This window comes from Carya illinoinensis, chromosome 12 (genome assembly GCF_018687715.1).
Source record: "Carya illinoinensis cultivar Pawnee chromosome 12, C.illinoinensisPawnee_v1, whole genome shotgun sequence".
Lineage (NCBI taxonomy): Eukaryota > Viridiplantae > Streptophyta > Magnoliopsida > Fagales > Juglandaceae > Carya > Carya illinoinensis.
In genome coordinates, this window is record NC_056763.1 from 17,713,649 (window position 1) to 17,734,516 (window position 20,868).

Below are 20,868 nucleotides of genomic sequence, written 5' to 3' on the forward strand. Positions count from 1 at the left end.
GTCCTTATTCGCACCCTCAAAACGGTAGTGTTGAGTGCCGGCACCGGCACATTGTAGAAACGGGCCTTTCACTCCTAGCTCATTCTTTCATGCCCAACAAATATTGGGTTGAGGCGTTTCAAACAGCCACTTTTTTAATTAATTGCATGCCTACCCCTGTCCTCAACAATGTTTCACCCTTTCAAGCCTTATTTCATCGTTCACCTGACTATTCTTTTTTTCGGGTTTTTGGTTCTGTGTGTTGGCCTAATTTACGGCCTTTTAATCGTCATAAAATTGATCTCCGCTCTCAACTCTGTGTCTTTGTGGGCTATAGCCCTGATCATAAGTGTTATAACTGTCTTCACATTCCATCGGGCCGGGTTTATCCATCTAGGGACGTCCGGTTTAATGAACACATGTTTCCTTTTGCTCCTGCACCCAGTCCTGATTCTGCAGCCCAATCCTGCTGCCCATCCTCCTTCAACTCGATTTCTCCATCTTTACTTCATCCAACGCCTACTGGGCCCCTCATTCAGTCCAGCCCAACTTCCTTTCCCACACAACTGCTCCATATCTCTCAGCCCAGGCCACTCTCTACCTCTCACGTGCCTTATGTAAACTCACCCTCCTCCGCACGATCAACATCAGCCTCTTCATCCACACAGCCTTCCAACCCTAATCATCCCGTGCCCTCTTCTCAAACTTCAGCGCCGTCACTCCCACAATCTTCAACATCGTCCCTCCCACACACTTCAGCGCCGTTACCTTCTCAGCCCTCCTCCACTCATCCAATGCTAACCCGGTTCAAGGCTCAAGTTCACAAACCTCTTCTTAGATCTGATGGTACAATCCCATGGCCACCACCTAAACCTTCCATCTCCCTCACCATTTCCGAACCATCTCCTGTACCTGAGGAGCCTTCCTCCTACACCGAAGCTGCTAAATATCCCGAATGGCGTGCAGCCATGACCAACGAATTTCAAGCACTTCTTCATAATCGAACCTGGGATCTTGTTCCTCCTAACCCCAACCTCAATATACTCGGCTCTAAATGGATTCTCAAGACTAAACGGCGTGCTGATGGCACTCTAGAGCGTCACAAGGCTCATCTTGTGGCCAAAGGGTTTCATCAGCAGGCCGGTCTTGACTATTCCGAAACATTCAGCCCTGTTGTGAAACCTGTGACCATCAGACTTCTCATATCCATTGCAGTTACACGAAATTGGCCTTTGCATCAGCTTGACATACAAAATGCTTTCTTGCACGGTGACTTGGAGGAGGATGTTTACATGCATCAACCTGTTGGGTTTGTTAATCCTGACTTTCCTAATCATATTTGTAAATTACGTAAGTCTATTTATGGTCTGAAACAAGCCCCTAGGGCTTGGTTCTCCAAATTAAGCTCAAAATTGCTTGCGTTAGGATTTCATGGTTCCATTTCTGATACTTCGTTGTTTATTCTATCTGCTGGTTCTGATTCAATTTATGTACTTATCTATGTAGATGATATTATTGTTACAGCTTCTAAACCATCACTGATCTCTGAGTTTATTTCCTCTCTTCGGTCTGACTTCCCTGTTAAAGATCTTGGCATATTGCACTATTTTTTGGGTATTGAAGTCAGTCGTAATTCCACTGGTTTGTTTATGTCTCAATCTCATTACATTTCTGATTTGTTAGTTCGTACTAACATGCATAAGTCCAAACCGGTCTCCACCCCAATGTCGACCTCAGTCAAACTCTCAGCCATTGAGGGATCCTCCTTTGAGGATCCTCAACTCTATAGGAGCATTGTCGGTAGTCTTCAATACCTAGCTTTTACTCGACCTGATTTATCCTTTGCAGTGAATAAAGTCTATCAATTTATGCACTGTCCTCGTCTCCCTCATTGGCAGGCTGTTAAGCGTATCTTACGCTATCTTCGTTTAACAACACATCTTGACCTTTATTTTTCTTCCTCTTCAAGTTTTCAACTCACTGCCTTTCTGATGCGGATTGGGCAGGATGTCCGGATGATCGAAAATCCACTGGAGGTTTTTGTGTTTACTTTGGTTCTCATTTAATTTCTTGGGGCTCCAAGAAGCAGCCCACTATTGCCCGGTCCTCTACCGAGGCTGAGTACAAGGCGGTAGCCAACACTACCTATGAAATTCTTTGGATTCAATCTTTATTGAAAGAATTGTCTATTTTTCTCAAAGAACCCCCAACTTTGTGGTGTGATAATCTTGGAGCTACCTATCTATCTGTTAACCCAGTTTTACATGCTAGAACTAAACATGTTGAACTTGACTTTCATTTTGTGAGGGATCGAGTGGCAGCAAAAACTCTCAAAGTTTCCTTCATCTCCAGCAAAGATCAGGTAGCTGATATTTTGACCAAACCCCTCTCAACAGCTCGCTTCACTCTTTTACGCTCAAGCCTCACAATAACTTCAGTGCCGCTTGAATCGAGGGGGGCTATTAAGGACACTACTCAAGCCGATACACCCAAGGATGCAGTGAGTGGCACAACAGCAAAAGAAAACTCATGCACCAGACCTGCTGCAATAGAAATACGCATGTGAGCAAATGGAATATTGTGGAAACCTCTGGAAGAATATTTGTGTAACAAACTAGCTGAGCTGTACAGTCAGGATTTAATCTAAGAATTGTATTTGTTGAGACATGCATTATAAATATCTGCAGAAACAGAGCATTTGTATAGTGAGAAAAAAACAATTAACAGTGAAAAGTATTCAATCACTTTCGGTGCCTTTAATTTCGGCTTTATTTCTTTGTCTGTTTAGGGTGGTACTTGCAAGGGTCTCGCTCCCATTAGGCTTTTTGCTTGCCTTGCTTTCTTAACAGAGCCTTCCCTTGCTCCCATAATGACAAATCAGCACTAAAGGCAAAGATTCAAGAGATTTTGGTAAAGCAAACGGAGTTTGATAAATTTATGACATATACTTAATCACATCAACTATTGCAGGGAAAGTCTCTAAGGGAGACTTTGGGAGCTGTCTAAGGTTGTTTCAAAATGAATTTTTGGGACTTTTTGCCTATTTTGAGAGGCAACAGGACATGGTAAAGTACTTGTGTTGGCTAACGACATTTATTTATTTTGCGAGTGGCTTTCTGAAGTTATCATGAATGGGTTTTTGCCGAAAGTTTGAAGATGAGGTTCCACCAAACTTGTTAACGTTAGCAGTGCAATGACCTAGCTTTATTAGTAGTAACCAAGCCATAAACAGAAGGACTTGGAGTGACTAGTGGTTGTCAATGAAAATAACATAGATATTAATATTGGAATGGGTATTATGAAACCTTGTTGTAGTTGTGGCCAGTAAAGAGGGAAAGCCCATGGCACTTGTGGTTAGATACTTGCAAATATCTTGTTGTGGGGCGACAACCCGAGAAGCAGGTATTTTTCAAAAACTACTAGCATCTAGTATGGTAGGGTTAGTTTGCAATTTAGGAGCATGATGTTGGCTACTTCGTTCTAAGTACTTTGTTATATAATTCTTCAGATGTCTAGTATTATTTAATCTTTTATAATAATGTTAGTTATGAAGATATTTTAGTTAATACATTGGCTTCTGATCAGAATGGGTAGTCTTGAATATATTAATTAGTTAATAATGTTAGTTTGGAGAGAGTTATGTTAGTTTTGAAGATATTTTAGTTAATACATTGGCTTCTGATCAGAATGGGTAGGCCTGAATATATTGATTAGTTAGACATTTATTTTAGTTAATATGTTGGAAGATTATTAGTGCTTCAATCATATATGGATTGAGAATGTAGTTTGGAGAGAGTTAGTAGCACAGTTTTATAGTGCTTTCTAAGTGGTATTTTAGGTAATTTCACCTGTGATGATTTAGTTTCCCAACATAAAATTTGTGAACCTCAAATTGATGGAATGAACGGTAAGGGAGTTAGTAAAGAAATCGTCTATATTTCATGAGTTTTTGGTTAGTATCATGTTGGGATTAATATTGATGAAAGGAGGACGGTTTAACAGTTTATCGAACTCTTGGACCGTTTCTCTCTCTACCCGAGCAAAACCTCTCCCTTCTCTCTAGACAGCAAATCGGAAACCTTCTCTAGAGGGAGGTGGGAGCCGCAGCTCCTTCCTCCCTCCCCCCGTTAGTTTTTCTTTTATTTTTGCTTTGTTTTCCTTTTCTTCCAGTATTTTATCTGGTTTTGGGGTGGCTTTTGCTTGTTTCTTCGGTTAGTGCTTGTATTTATGGTGCCTTAGTTTTCTTGCTCTTTTTTCGGAGCCGTACCGAGGCGAGGAACATCTACAACCATATAGGACTTGCTCCCGAGTGCAACCCAGAAGTTGGGTGGCTCGTAGCCAAGTAGACGCGAACAGAGACACGGTGGTTTTGTCGAGGGCGGAGGATCTGGATAGAGGTGAGAGGCTAGCCACCCTATTTTGATGGCACAAGACTGAAGGCGTTGGTCTATGGCGAGGCAAGGCGAGGCGAGGCGAGGCGAGGTGAGGTAGGGCTGCTCGTCGGTGAGGCGTGGTGTTCTGTTTTTAACAGAGGATTAATGGTACGAGCAGTGGATTCATGACGGAAGATGCTGGCCTTCCTTCTTTTCGTTTTGGTAGCGGATCGGTATGCACGAAACCGGTTCGGCACAGTTGATCAGCGCTGCACAGCAACTGGAACGAAAGAAGAAGGGGCGGCGGGGGAGTTAGAGATGAAACCCTAGCCGATTCCTTGGGTTTCCTTCAGCCCGTATTGTCCAAGTGCTTCCCTCCGGTTTCTAGGGCTTTTTAGGCTTGTTGGGCTGGGCCCATGGTGTATGCCTCAGTCCGTTTGTTTTCTTTTCTGCTTGTGTTTTTGTTGTAGTTTTATGTATTTTTAATTTGTATTAGGGAGTTTTGGGAATCTGTCTCTAGGACCTAGGGTCCGTAGAGTTTGTCTCTCTAGGACCGGGGGTCCGTAGAGTTTGTACTCCACTCCTTGGGAGGGGGAGTTGTGTAGTCTATCTTAGACGGTGGTCTAAGATAGAGGTGCGTCTCCTAGACGGTTAGTCTGGAGGCCTGTCTCTCAGACGGTTAGTCTGGAGGCATAGGACAAGACCCTACTAGCCACAAAAAACTTTGTGGGCTGGAGCGTGTGATCTGTTAGATTTGGCTTGTATTTTCAAGTTCAAAGTTGTAATTGTCCGTTTATCGAATGAAGGAAACTACGTTTCACCTTTCAAAAAAAAATATTGATGAAAGGAATTGATTTCCACCAATCGACAAAGTTGGGAAACCAACTTAGACATTTTCTTGAGTAGTGTTTTGGGTTCCATAATTTCATTGAACAAGTATTTTAGACTTTCTCACTTTATGTAGTAATGTACTATTGACTTATGCATGTAACCTTGTATGTTCCGGATCAAAATAGCCAGGTCCATTACAGTTCATGTGTCAAGGTATAACCTAGGTTTAAACATATAATGCCATTAAATGAGCCATTGGTAATTTAGTTAAACAACAATATCCATTATATGCAGTTTGATTTCATTTTATATAACTTGGATTATTTAACTGTAATAATATCTGGATGGATGCAAAAAAAAGTGATATCACATGAAAGTTCATGGGTGATTGGTCAATAGATGGGGGTCGAATGGTTTTGGGGTAAAGGGGTACCATGGTTCCATCAGAGAAAGGACTCAAATGTTATCTGCCACGTCACACAATGTGCATAGCACATATTATAGTTGCCTTGTATTAAATGTTCAAAAAATATTGACTCATATAAAAGAACAATAAGAAGTTGCTCTACTTGATGTTGTTTTGGTACTTCTATTATATGTAATAGAGTGATTGGTACATCACTCAAGTGGATGAAGAAATATATGTTCTATGGTACACTTCTGTTCATTAGCTTTCTATGCATTGTTTGTAGTAGAGTATTATTAGTTCAAATGCGTATTTCTATTTCAGTTAATGAATAGTAAGTATTCTATTGTTACTTATGTTTTAACTAGACTACTCAAACAAATAAATTAATGATTTGAGACCACCAACAAGTTCATTGTTGCGATGATATTACCATTTGTGTTCAAATTCGATCACTGTGATTTCATTCGCATCGAAAAAAACACATTTGTGAAGAAATTATTATTGCTGTAAAATATATCGCCGTAAACAATATTTGCGTCCCATAATATTGCAACAGAAAAAATCTATTTTTTCCTGCTATTCTTGATGAATTTTGCGACACATGAATAGACATGGACGGTATTTGTGGAATCAGGTAATTTTTTGCGACGGGTAGATTAAGGATATTTGCATTGATCTATTCTTTTTTACGGCGCAAAATAATGGATGTTAATGAATGGTTTTCTTTACCAAACCATTTTTTTTTTGGCATCTATTACAGGTCACATATTGCGACGACCCAAACTGACGCAACAAAAACCCTTTCTTGCAATACTTGGTATGTCTGCCATTTGAAACCCATTTCAGTATATCAACTCATGCAATCTTTGTCGTACCCTTGAAGTCTCAATCCCAACTCTAGAAATTTTGACCTATAAAAAACATATAATTAGTTAAATGCATGCCAGGTATAGAAACTTTATACATATATATTATATGATAAATACTCTAGTTATAAAGGAATTACACAAAAGTAATTCTACAAACTGATATGACTTGACGTGATTTTTCAGATTATAAAGTTATTTTTATTATAAAATAAATATAACGGATCAAATAAATCACATCAATTTATAAAATTATTTTTATATAATTCTTTTGTATATATACGAATAATCTGAATTCGATCTGAGAAGATCAGATTTAAGAAAGACTACAGCATGCAATATTATTATTATATATAGTACCTGAGCATGAATTGTATGGAAAACTTTATCACCCGCAGTGTAAAAGCACGCACTGACAACATCAGCTCCTTCTTCCTGAAGAATGTTGATAACTTCATAAAGCATGAAGTTTTTCTGCAACCCACTTATCAAAATCACCTCTATACAGGGACCCAAATCTCTTACGTCCACGATGGGAAGCTGTCTTGTTCCAATCATCATGTTATGATCAATCATGTTAGTACTCATGATGCTGCTACCTGAACTGCTCGATGTAGCAGCTCGCTGCTCCTTCGTACGCTTTAGTTTTTCTATTTTTCCCCTCAGTTGTGTTATATAGGAGGCGGCATAGTCGAGCTGATCTAGCTGTGTAACAATTTCCTAAATTATAGGGAAAAAAAATGAACCAACTATGACTAGTAAATCAAAAAGTATTTAGCTGTGCAACCATGTCATTCAAAAAGCAAAAACAATAACAAATCATCATGATCATGATCAATATATGAATGCATGAGAGATTAAATGCAAGAAAAATGTGAAGTCTTCCTGAAATATAAATAAAAAACCAGAATATAATTGTTCTCATAAGAAAGGAACATGAATCATTTTGGAAGGCTGGACTAATTAGACTAGTATGCACTAGCTAGGTCCCTCCTAATATACTGAATTATAAAAAGTTAAGCATAAAATCAAGACATATTAATATATAGATACGGATTGCCATATCAGATTATATATCAGACACCATGCCATTGGAAAGAACATGATAGCTGTGACGTCGTATTTCCCTAATTTCAAAGAAACAGAAGGAAGTAATTGAGATTCTGAGAATGCTTGTGCTTTTTTGGCTGGTGTGGGAGAGGGAAGGCCCGGCCTCATGGGTCTAGAGGCTCCAAAGTCTAGACTGCATTTAAGTAATAAGACGAAGAAGCAGACAGAACAAATGTAATCAATGCGTGCCAACCATATCGAGAAATATCCAGCAAATTAACTATTAATTGTGGCATATATTTTCCGTATAGAGTGAACATTTATAAAAGAATTAGGAAACTAAAAATTGTGCCGACTCATGCATGTTTGCGGCCTTACCTCAAGAACGGGAAGAGTTAAAACAGTAAAAATTAAAAAAAAAATTAAAAATTAAAAATTAAAAATTAAAAATTTTTAAAAAAAGGAAAAAAAAAAAAAAAAAAAAAAAAAAAAAAAAAAAAAAAAGATCTTAACTCAGAAAGAGATCGAGAAACAAACAAACAAACAAAATAAAGGAAAAGAACAAAAGACTGGAACCAATATCATCTATATGCATGTGGAGATCTGCAGTGAGTTACCCTGGAGGGTTTGAACTGACAAGTAGGAATAAGAGAAGCAAGCTTAAAGCATAAGCCTTTCATATGGATTCTTCTGTTTCTCTCCACCGTCTTTCTATCAAGCTTCGATGCTTGATCATCTGTACTACCAATATTCTTCTTCATCTTCAAGTACCCTCTGATCTCCCCCTCAAAAATCACATACACAAACAGCTAGCGTGTACCGTTTAAAAAGCTTACAGCAGCAAAGAAACCTCTGCAACCACAAAGTTTAGGGGGAAAGAAAGTGTAGGGGGAGGATTTGAGTTCGAAATGTTCAGAGTTTATATAGAGGCTTCCTGGTCATCAACAGACATTCAATAATAAATAATAGATTTGAATCTTGGAAAGAAAACGACAAGGAAGGAGAAGATCAGACTTAAATGCTCAAAAAAAGAAGCGAGTGAACGGAACGACCGGCCAGGAAGCATCCCTTAATTTCAAAGTCGACAAGGGTACGTATCTGTTTCCCACGAGCCCGAATCTACTCGAAATGCATCATCCTTCGTAAATTCCATATTTGTTTCGGTGCGAATGGGCAGCCCGGTACTGCTGGCTGACTCATGACCTTTGTCTTTTCCTAGGCCTTGGAGCACTCTAAAGATCTTTTTATCTAATTTTTTAAAATATATTATTAATTTTTTTTTTATTTTACATATTAATTTTTACAATACATCTTATATTAACTTATCTATTTTTTTCTATATCATTTAAATATTATACTTTTTAATATTTTTTATTCATTTCAAATATTTTATCTAATTATTTGATATCTTTATATATTTTGATATTTACAATATCTTCTCGTACACAATATCATATAATTATATTCTATTTCATATTAATCTAAATTTAAAAATTAAACCAAAATATACATTAATTAAAAAATAACTTCCTCAAAGTTATTTACCCAAAATTTAGGCTTGAGTTTTCCAAAATTGATAGTATATATACAAATGCCGAAAAAAAAAATTAACTAATACAGATTTCAGCACTTAGCGAAGTATATGACTAGAAAATTTTAGTGGAACTCTCTCTCTCTCTCTCCCTCTCCCTCCCTCCCCCCCCCCCCCCTCCTCCCGTACGCACATATATTTGATCTAATTTAATTTCTTCTTTTGCTGGCATCTTCAGGAATCAGACCAACTCTGCGGTATCAATTGTAAGGGGAAGCTCAAAGTTGTTTTTTAATCTGCTGGTGGCATTCTTTCCTCTGATTACCATTTTTAGCTAAGATTCTGCTGCTGCATTGGTGAGGAGTTCTATGAATTCCAGGCGGTGACAGCTTTGTCCTAGCTTTGTTGCAGGTGGGGGATGTTACTCTTGGGTCTATTGAAACATATTTAGTTTAGGTGCCTATACTGAGATTTTTCAGTACAGTATTTTGTGATTTGATTTCCTATAAAAAAAAATATATATATTTTATGGTTTCATTGACTTTCATTTCCTCTTTTTTTATTTCCTTTTCCACATTGAGCGTCCACACATTTCCTGTAATTTAAGTAATTAGGTCTCCATTATTCCAATTGCACCTTAAAGTCACACTCATTATGATTGATTCATTCTCAATTCCATTTGAAGTGTTTCATACTCGAGTTTGATATATACCCTAAGAAATCCTTGTGTTCCATGTGAACAATATATTCGAACTCATGGAGAAAGATAGGGTCTGGTGGTCTGGTGGATTATATACCATACATACCATGCCTCCTCCATAATTCTATTTGATTTGTGGAACACTAGTCATGATCATTTGAGTAATAATTCCTTGGAATATGGTTGGTCTGTGCTTTCAATGTCAGTTAGTAGATTAGTTCTCAAGTTGTTGCTAACATGCCCTTCCCATATGATTGCTTGGTGCTAAAACACAATGGATTGCCTACATGGATATATATAAATATATATTATTATTATTTTTTTTATAGAAGGGAGACGTTACCTCCAATTTTGTTATTATCTCTTTCTTTCGGTTGGGGAATATTCACAACAAAGCTTTATATATTGAGTCGGCTATATATAAAATATATATATACACACACACATTCCTATAAGAGATTCCGGAGAAAAAGCATTTTGACCAGACCCAGATAGCTGCATACTAGCTAATTCATCAGCCAAAAAATTCCCTTTCTCTACATACATGACTCATCTTCAAATCAACAAACCCAGATAGCTGCAAAATAGGATTTTTCTTCGTTGCTCCTTTTTCCTCGCAATGGTAAAACAAAAGATAATAACTATTAGTATGAAATATTGTTGCTTGGGCCCTTTTGGTTTTGGTTACTCTTACGATTTCTTCGTTCTAGCCCAAGATGGAGCAATTTGGGCTAGAAATAAATAGGCTAAAACGGTCCCAAAAAACTATTTCTGAGCCTTGTGGGCTCATCTTGGCTATATACCATCTCAGTTCTCAACAGTTCGAAGGTTGTCCGACCGAGGAGAACAATGAAGCATTTGAGCAGATCATGTCGTACAATACATATGAGTTCCAATCAAAATAAATTATATTATTATAAGATCGATCATGAGTTATAAATTAATTACTTAATGAACACTTAAACGTGAATGATTGATGTAAATTCATAGAGCTAGGTATACGTACGTACCAATTTTGACTTCGATTATTAGACACAATTTACTAATTACTTTCTAACCCAAAAAAATAAAGAAATAAATCTTTTGCTTTTTATCCAAAAAATAATAATAAATAGATAGTTGACTAGAGTATTCAATATTCAAAAATTACTTTTCGTTAGTTAATAACAATATTCGTTAGTTATACCTCATCTCAAATTGCCATGCCTAAGTACATACCAGAAACAGTATCTGCTACAAATAGACAGCCTCCATCTTATCCTCAATTTGAAAATCTCATTATTGATTCACCAAACACTTCTTCAAATACTTCTTCTAACACTCCTTCAAACACTTCTTCAAATCAGCTCAATATTCAATATGAAACTCAATTTCCTTATTTGAGAAAATCTATTTGACAGCATAAAGCTCCTAGATTCTTGCAGAACTATCATTGCAATAAAGCATCTTCTACCTCTAACACATCTCTTGAAGGTATGTTTTGTAAGCACTCAAGTACTCCTTATAACATTTCTGATTTTGTAGCTTATTTAAAACAATCGTCTTCCCATCGTGCCTTCAGTGTATCCATTTCATCTCAAGTAGAACCTAAATTTTTATCATTAGGCTATACACCATCCTCATTGGAGAGAAGCTATGTCTCTTGCACTAAATGCTCTAGAATCAAATCATACTTGAAAACTTACTGAACTTCTACCAAATAAAATCCTATAGGTTGTAAGTGGATTTATAAAATTAACTATAATGCTGATGGTTCCATTAAGAGATATAGGACAAGACTAATAGTAAAAGGGTATACTCAAAAGGAGGGTCTTGATTTTTTTGTAACTTTTTCTCATGTTGCTAAAATTGTGACAGTAAGGTGTCTTATGTCACTAGCTGCAATACATGGTAGACATCTTATTCATCTTGATGTCAACAATGTATTTTTGTATGAAGACTTAGATTAGAATGTTTACATGAAGCTAACACCTGGGTATCTTCAAAAGTGGTACAATAGAATGTGTAAATTGCAAAAGTCACTCTATGACTTGAAATATGCATCTAGACAGTGGAATTCTAAATTTACAGTAGCTTTACTTCAAGGCATCTAGACAGTTAGATTATTCCTTATTTACAAGGCAAGAAGGAAGTATCTTTGTTACCTTATTTGTATATGTCGATGATATACTCTTAGCTAGTAGTGATATGACAACTATGAAGTCAATTAAAACTGCTCTCAATGATCAATTTAAATTGAAAGATTGAGAGCAGTTTTAATTGAAAGATCTTGGACCTGTGAAGTATTTTTTGGGTATGGAGATTGCTAGAACAAAATAATGAATTACAATGTTAGAGAAAGTATGCTTCAGAGTTGTTAGATGGTGTTGGTTTACTTTGTTCTAAACTAGTAAACTTTCCTATGGATACTCATTCTAAACTTAGCAAGGAAGATGGGAAATTATTGGAAGATAGTACAAGTTATAGAAGACTTATTGGCAAATTGTGGTATCTTACAAACACACGACCAAAAATCACTTTTTCTATCCATCATCTAAGTTAGTTTCTTGATCAACGTAGAGTACCACACATGCAAGTTGCTTTTAGAATTTTGAAGTACATCAAAAAGGCTCTAGGACAATGACTTTTTTTTTTTAGCATAATCTTTTATTCACATAAAAGCATTTGCAGACTCAGATTGGGCTAGTTGGCTTGATACAAGAAGATCAATTTTTAATTTTTGTGTGTTTATTGGAGATTCACTTGTATCTTGGAAGCCAAAGAAGCAAAAAAGGGAATCCAGGTCATCTACTAAAGCTGAATACAGGTCTATGGCATGTGCAGTGTGTGAAATTACATGGATTCTTTCTCTTCTAGCATATTTTCATCAACCACATTCCAAGTCTTCATTACTATTTTGTGATAACTAAGCTGCATTACATCACTACAACAAAAAACATTTTTTGGGATGAAAATTTTTTGTCCCAAAATATATAGATTTCGTTCTGAAAGATTTTTTGGGACGAAAAATTTTTGTCCCAAGGTTGTCCCAACATCACTGTCCCAGAAGATATATTGGGACGAAAATTACAATTTCGTCCCAAAATATATCTTTTGAAACGATTTTGAAATTGACCGTTCGATACTGTTCGAACGATGGATTTTTTTGTCACGGTTAAAATTCGTTCCAGAATAGCGTTCGAATGCTTCTCGTATACCGTTCGAACGTTAACGTTTCTTTTGAACGGTTATCAAGATACGTTCAAACGATCAATAGAAATACGTTCGAACGTTAAATGAGACGATCGAACGGTAGAAGAGATCGAATGGTGATGATCAACATTCGAACGATATGGTAATGTCATGCGTTTGAACGTTTTTTTGAGCATCTGGTATCGTTCGAACGGTTTGCGCATTGATGTTTGAACGGTACATTATCGTTTGAACGGCATGCCCATTAATGTTCGAACGTGACTCGGTCGTTCGAACGGATATTATTTTTATTAAAACCAATAATTATAAAAAAAACTAAATAGACATCCATATTATTTGAAAAACATAAATTAGGAACTGTTTAATTACTCACAAAAGTTTTATAATAAGTGCGAAAAAATAAATAACCATAAAACTACTATTGTTCATACATAATTAGATAATGTCATAAGCTAGACGTAAAAAACCATCAGTTGGTTGGAGGCCTGTACTGTTGCATAAGCTGTTGCATTTGGAGTTGCATATCTCTCCTGAACTCTGCTTGTTCTTCTTCATGTTATTTGAGGTGCATCTCCATGTCTCCTTGTCTCGCCAATTGAGCCTCTAACTCTTGTTGTTTTGCAACCAATTCTTCAATTCTACGATTCGCATTCTCTTGAGCTATAGAGGCAGACCCGGAAGAAGAGGAAGAGGGAGAAGGTTTTACACAGCGACCCAAACCCCTCAAATATCCTGAACGTTCACCCAGAACTTGTGTAAAAATCTCAATATCTGTATTTGAGGAATTTTAATCTGACGCAGATTCAGCACGCAGGGCAACCATTTTATCCTACACATAAGATAAAGAGTTAATATCATCATAAATATTCAAATATATTTATTTAAAACAAATTATAATACTTACATAATTTTCACGGGCATCAGGATGACTCCACTCTCCATTACGATTAGTATGTGATGCAGCATATAATTTTGTCAGATCATAATTGGCATCTGAATCTTGCTATAATAAAGATTTGTTAAGATATAAAGTCATTATGATTGATATATTCAGTTAACTATATACAAATGAAAAAATAGCAATATCAATTTTTTAGAGAGGCGGTGGAAAGATCTTGAGCCTGCATGATGAGTAATCTTCAATTTTGATCTATTTGTTTTGTTTATAGAACTTCGCTCCTACATAAGAATTGAAAATATTAGAAAGCGAAATTAAAAATAGGACTAAAATAATTAAATTAATTATACCTTATATGATGGATCCTCAAACATGTCACAAAGTTTTTCCCAATCAGAAGGTTGCAGATCTTGAAAAGGATGTTGGCGTGCTTCTTCACTATTCTCAAACTTATTATAATGCTCATGACACCTCGCCTTATACTTGCGGAATGCATTACTCATAAGCTCTTCCACAGTTTTACGCTCCTCTCTCCGACCAAAATTTAATTCAAAATCATCCTTACAGAAAAAAGTTTGGACAAAAATATTATCATTTATAATATTCTAACTTTAAAGTAAAATAAAATTATAAGTCCAATTAAATTTCATTTATTAAACATTACCAAACAACGCTTCTTGATAAGGTCCTTAACATCTTGGGGGACTTTCTTCCATGAACTTGTTGCCAAAGGTGCATAAGTTCGTGTAAGAGCACCCACATGCGATGCAAGCCAAGCTGCTGGTTGTCCTTCACCTCCGGTATGTTCATCAAGAATGTTAACTTTGATCTTACCCACCTTACGATATTTTTCCAACGTCACGTCTCTCGTAGTGCCTCGACCTTGACGAGATTGTACTGTGAAGTCATCATGATATATAACATTATAATCAATTTTCTATTATAATCTTAATTAATAACTTTTATGACTATTAGAATTTTACCTTGTTCTGTAGAGTCAATCTCTAATGGTGAGTCTGAAGGAGAGCTAGGAACAGATGGAGATGGGTTGCGCACTTCCTTTCTCTTCGGAGGCATAATTTCAAAAAACTAATACAATATTCATTAAGTAAAATAATGTTCATCATCACGTAATGTGAAAATATAATTCGTCAATCACTATCTGTATCAGTATCATTTGACAATTCAGTCTCATCTTCTGTAGATATTTCAGATGAATCAACACTTTGCTCAAGTGTCGCATCAACAATTTCAGCCTCAATATCTTCTCTATTCAATGGAATCATCTCATACTGGCTCAAATCCACAAACAAATTAAAGACGGGCTGACTCTCTTGGTATGCTTCTTGAGTAGAGGCATCATCTTCTTCTTCATCTCGCCCTTCTGCCTGAGGGATAACATCATATATATTTCTTGGAGCATATTTTTGTACTACTCGCCATTGAGTTCCTAACTTCGGGTCATCTAAGTAGAATACTTGAGATGCTTGAGAAGCTAAAATAAATGGATCATCCTCGTACCATTTTCTTGATGTATTAATACTCAAGAAATATTCATCATCACAGACTCCAGTTCGAGGATTGCTTAAATCCCACCAATCACACTTAAACAGATACACTGCAAGCTCTCCCAAATATTTCATTCCAATTATATCAACAATCACTCCATAGAAATCAATATTTTCTCCATCATGACTTCCCTCAACTAGGACACCACTATTTTGTGTTTTCCTATAATAATCTCGATCTATTGTGTGATACCTACTACCACGAGAAATACATGCAGAATATCTTGTAGCCCGTCTCGATGGGCCACGCGCTAATGCATACAATTCATCTGATATATCGTTTGGATTATTGGCATGCTTTTGTACAACCTACATATTAAGTAAAACTTCTATTATATCAATAAAAAAAACAATCAATATTTTCTATTTGTATTGAATGAAGTGTCACATATGTAATGTCATTACCCGTTGTTCAAACCATCTCGGAAACTCCTCTTCATGTTTCTGGTCTATATCATTTACTCCTAGTTCCTTGAGCATGTTAATATGATCACTGAAATTGATGATTACCACATGTATTTTATATTATTAGAATTTTGCGAAAGTAAATGAGCGAATACTAAATTAAGAAAAGATTAATACTTACTTCAAGTAAATCTCTATCTCAGGGCAATTGTTCAGCACGTACCACTGAGCTTTCTCAAACTCTCTTCCACATAAGTCATAACCACGCACTGCACCAAGTGGACGTACTTGTTGGGAAAACACGGAAAACACATTTCGTTGTCTTGCTCTGTCAACGTCAAAGTTTCTTTCTGGCCGATCAAACCTAGTGTCAACTCCGTGGAAATATTTGGAACAGAAGGTATGCCACTCATCATCAATATATGCTTCTGCAATTGATCATTCTGGGCGAGCTTTATTACCAACTGTTCGTTTCAACTTCCCAAGAAATCGTTCAATGGGATACATCCATCTATACTGAACTGGTCCTGCAAGTCGAGCCTCATGTGGCAAATGGACGGCCAGGTGAACCATGACATCGAAAAATGGCGGTGGGTAAATACTTTTTAGCTTACACAATATTATGGGAATTTCCCGTTCCATTCGATCCAAAGCTTCTACATTTAATGTCCGTGCACATAAGTCTTTGAAAAATAAACCCAACTCAGTCAAAGCCACGCGCACGTCTCTAGTCAAGTACCCACGTATACCAATAGGCAAGATACGCTGCAAAAGGACATGACAATCATGACTTTTTAACCTAGTTATTTTCCAGTCATTTGTTCGCACACACCTTGTCAAATTCGAGGCATAACCATCCGGTAATTTAATTTTCATTATCCACTCACAAAAAGTAGCCATTTCATTCCTTGACAATGTATACCACCCAATCGGCATGTAAACGGACGAACCATTTTCTTGGAACTGCATTTCCGGTCTTATTCCCAACCGCTTCAAATCCTTCCTTGAGTTTAATGTATCCTTCATTTTTCCTTCAATTGACATCAATGTTCCCAATACGGATTCACATATATTTTTTTCAATATGCATAACATCAAGACTGTGTCGTAATTTTAACTTTGACCAGTATGAAAGATCAAAAAATATACTCTTCTTAGTCCAATTCAACTCAGATGTAGCTCATTTTCTCTTTCGTTGTTTTTTACCAAATTCATTACAACCAACATCTACAAATTGTGCAAGTAAATCTTCACCAGACAAATATGGTGGAGGTTGGCCCCATTCAACAGTACCATCAAACATTTGTGAATTTCCCCGCCATCTATGATCACTAGGTAGAAATCGACAATGACCCATGAAACATAATTTTCTCCCGTAAGTGAGCCATTCAGATTTAGTATGTTTGTTACAAGTTGGACATGCCATTTTCCCCTTAGTACTCCAACTTGACAAGTTTCCATATGCTGGAAAATCATTTATTGTCCATAAAACGGCAGCATGCATCTTGAACGACTTGCCTGTTGATGAATCAAATGTGACAACCTCATTCTCCCACAAATCTTTCAATTCTGCAATCAATGGCTGTAAGTGTATGTCTATATCATTTCCCGGTGATCTCGGACCTGGAATGAGCAAACTCATCATGAAATATGGATCTTTCATACACTTCCACGGTGGTAGATTATACGGCATAAGTACGACTGGCCAAGTACTGTGACTAGTACTCATGTTCCCAAATGAATTAAATCCATCTGTTGCCAACCCAAGTCTCACCTTACGTGGTTCTTCTGCAAACCATGTATGCTCCTTATCAAATTCCTTCCACACCTGAGAGTCAGTAGGATGTGATAAAATATCATCGTTTCTAACTCTGGCTGATGAGTGCCATATCATGTCTGCAGCTGTTGCACGTGACATATATAATCGTTGTAATCTAGGTGTCAATGGAAAGTGGCGTACTACCTTTTGCGGCACATTTTGTTTGTCAGATGTCCATCTTGATTCGTGGCATATGGGACATTCGTTCAACTGCTCATTCTCTTGCCAAAATAATATGCAGTCATTCTTACATGCATGTATTACTTTGTAATCAAATCCAAGTCCTCGTTTCAATTTTTTTGCTTCATAGAAGTTACGAAGAAGTGTATTATCTGATGGCAGTGCCTCCTTAAACAACTCGAGTAACATATTGACAGCCTTAATTGATAATCGGCACATTGATTTTATGTGTAGCAGTCTTACGGTAAATGACAACTTACTGTATCTTCTGCATCCTGGATATAGCTCACGTTGTGACTCATTCCACAATCGTGCAAAAGTATTATGACCCCCATCATTTGAACTTGATGTGTCCGTGCCACCTTCATTCATAAACATTCCCGCACCGATGTCACCTAACATTTCTTCCATATCCTCATCATACTCATCTCCAACAACATCTGGTTGTACATCTTCATCGATCGCTTCTTCTTCATGTGGAGCATCGAATGAAGTTGGATATGGTTCCCCATGTAAGACCCAATCAGTATAACCCTTGTCAATACCTTTTACAAACAGATGCTCTCTCACCAAGTCTATCTTATGAGAGCGCAAATTCCTACATTCTTTACATGGGCATCTAATACGTCCATCACTATCACATGTACCCAATGCAAACTCTAAGAATTTCTTAACACCTTCAGCATATACGTTGTAATTTTGACCCAAACGATCGCTAACTCGCATCCAACTCTTATCCATGCTGACTATCTTCATTATAAACAATCACGTGTGCATCAACAAACAAGCATATATCATGTATCAATCAAGGAGTATGCCACCTTACACCGGGTAGTTGGTCCTATCCCATTCGGAATTGTAAGATCATAGTCGCAAACCTATCCTCTATAATCTGTCACGCCCAATAAAATTTCGGCAGCATCTCCCCATAGTTCTCCAAATATGCTCGTCTGGTTGTGTGCACCGACTTATCCATCGTCGATACAACATCACCGAAACTGCATATCCGGAGAACAAGGGATAAATCTGCCAAAATCTTAATGCTGGACGTATAACAGATATATATCGATAGTTTGCGAGAATGATCTTACAATTCCAAACTGTCCACTCTGGACAATTCAAGAGTTATCAATCTTTCAATTAAGGAGGATTGATAACTCTCGAACGGGTCTAAGGCTAATATTGATGAACAAGCAATATAAGATATACCAATATTTAACATGTATCAAACAAACAATGCAACATATGTTAATTAAGTATTTATATTATTAAATAATTAGATAGTTGTTTTATATCTTTCAAAATATTTTATCAATTATAACTATTTGTATTGTAATTAACAAGCATGTTAATATTTATAACTATTTGTATTGTAATTAACATTCATTTTATTAATTATAATTCAGAATTTATATTTTAATCAAATTCATTTGATTACTTTTAAATTTTAAGTATTTAAGTATTATTAAATCCAGATTATTTGTATTTTATTTAAAATTCATTTTATTAATTCAAAGATTAAGTATTTTTGTGTTATTAAAACAAAACTATTTGTATTAACCTATAGTTGAATAATTCAACATCATAAATAATTAAGTTTTGTAACAAATCTTAGATGATTTGTAATTTAATTCATTTTCATTTGATTATTTGAATCTTTTAAGTATTTAAGTATTATTAAATGTAGATTATAAATAATTAATTTTTAATTCAACTCCTGCATTTAAAATGTTAATTATTTTAACACTGACCAACATAACGTTCAAACGGTGCTCGTCACCGTTCGATCTAAGGACATACGTTCAAACGGAACACGAATACCGTTCGAACGGATTACTTCCAGAAATCACTCGTCTTCAACCTCCGAAAACCCCAACATTTACAATCCATATTACATCAAAAGATAACAAACTATATGACGAACTCATGTAAGCAAACGAAAACACTTATATAAAAACTAAAATGAGGTCAAATTTAAGGAGAATACCTGATTTGGAGAGATAAAGCGGAAAATCCACCAAACGGTAAAAACTCTTCACCAAACGGTAAAAACAACCTCTTAATCCGAAAATATAAGTGATTGATAGGAGTTAGTAATATTTGAGGGCTAGATTGAAGAATAATGGCGTTGGTTGGAAGAAAATGAGCGTGGGAGTGATATTGAGTCGACTGGAATGAGTGCGAGATTGTGAGGTTCTGTCGTGTAAATGTAGAACATTTACGTTCGAACGGTTGTTTAATGAATGTTCGAACGTCAAATCGACTAGCGGGAAAAATTTTCCCCGCTAATTTAACGTTCGAACGTGAAAATATACATTCGAACGTTTTTATTAAATGTTGGAACGGTTATATTAAACCGTTCAAACGTCAAATCGATTAGCGGGAAAAATTCCCCCCCCTAATTTAACGTTCGAACGGTCAGATATCCGTTCGAACGTCTTCTTATACGTTTGAACGCCAATATTAAACCGTTCAAACGTTTAAGTTATATTGTTGCTTATTGTATTTTTTTTTTTGCACTATACCTTTAAATATAATAACTTCTAAATGTACTATAGTTTAGAGCCATAGTAATATAACTATATAATATATAATCAAACATATATTATATAGTTTAGTAACATATATAGTATAAAATATCATATTACATCTAATATTATAGTCAAGTACATATATTAACCTATTATATATAACATATATATGGTATCATAGCATAGGGTTATATGTATCACATGCATATATATATAATGTTTAGTACTATTATATTATTATTATATTATTTAATAATAGGATATCTACTATTAATATATATAGTGTCATCTATACTAGTATATATATGTGATACTAGTTAATATCACATATAATATATATGTTATATAAATACATGAACATAGTTTCATGTATATGGTAGTCTATATTATATTAATTATACTATATAATATAACTTATACTATATACTATATAATATTCAATAGTATAATATATTTTAATTAAATATAATATAATATATACTATATAATATTCAATAGTATAATATATTTTAATTAAATATAATATAATATATACTA

The 20,868-nt window shown here is 35.8% G+C and overlaps 1 protein-coding gene across 2 annotated transcripts; it reads right to left on the reverse strand.

Moving 5' to 3' along the window:
• Nucleotides 1–6,244: 6,244 nt before the first annotated feature.
• LOC122289188 (transcription factor bHLH162-like) lies at nt 6,245–8,607 on the reverse strand. Of its 2 annotated transcripts, none has more exons than XM_043096154.1 (3): nt 8,126–8,607; nt 6,819–7,163; nt 6,245–6,503 (listed from the first exon to the last, which is right to left on the reverse strand). In XM_043096154.1, the coding sequence occupies exons 1-3, from the start codon at nt 8,267–8,269 to the stop codon at nt 6,435–6,437; spliced, it is 558 nt and encodes a 185-aa protein (XP_042952088.1). In that variant the 5' UTR covers nt 8,270–8,607; the 3' UTR covers nt 6,245–6,434. The 2 variants fall into 2 exon arrangements, with proteins under 2 accessions (XP_042952088.1, XP_042952087.1); XM_043096153.1 differs by having other exon boundaries at nt 6,819–7,178; nt 8,126–8,593.
• Nucleotides 8,608–20,868: the final 12,261 nt, after the last annotated feature.

Excerpts from the sequence above, each read along its gene's own strand:
- LOC122289188 (XM_043096153.1), bottom strand. The coding sequence starts at position 8,269 with ATGAAGAAGAATATTGGTAGTACAGATGATCAAGCATCGAAGCTTGAT. Across the intron at positions 7,179-8,125 it reads GTCAGTTCAAACCCTCCAGG|GAAATTGTTACACAGCTAGA; the intron begins GTAACTCACTGC and ends CCTATAATTTAG. Across the intron at positions 6,504-6,818 it reads TCCATACAATTCATGCTCAG|GTCAAAATTTCTAGAGTTGG; the intron begins GTACTATATATA and ends TGTTTTTTATAG.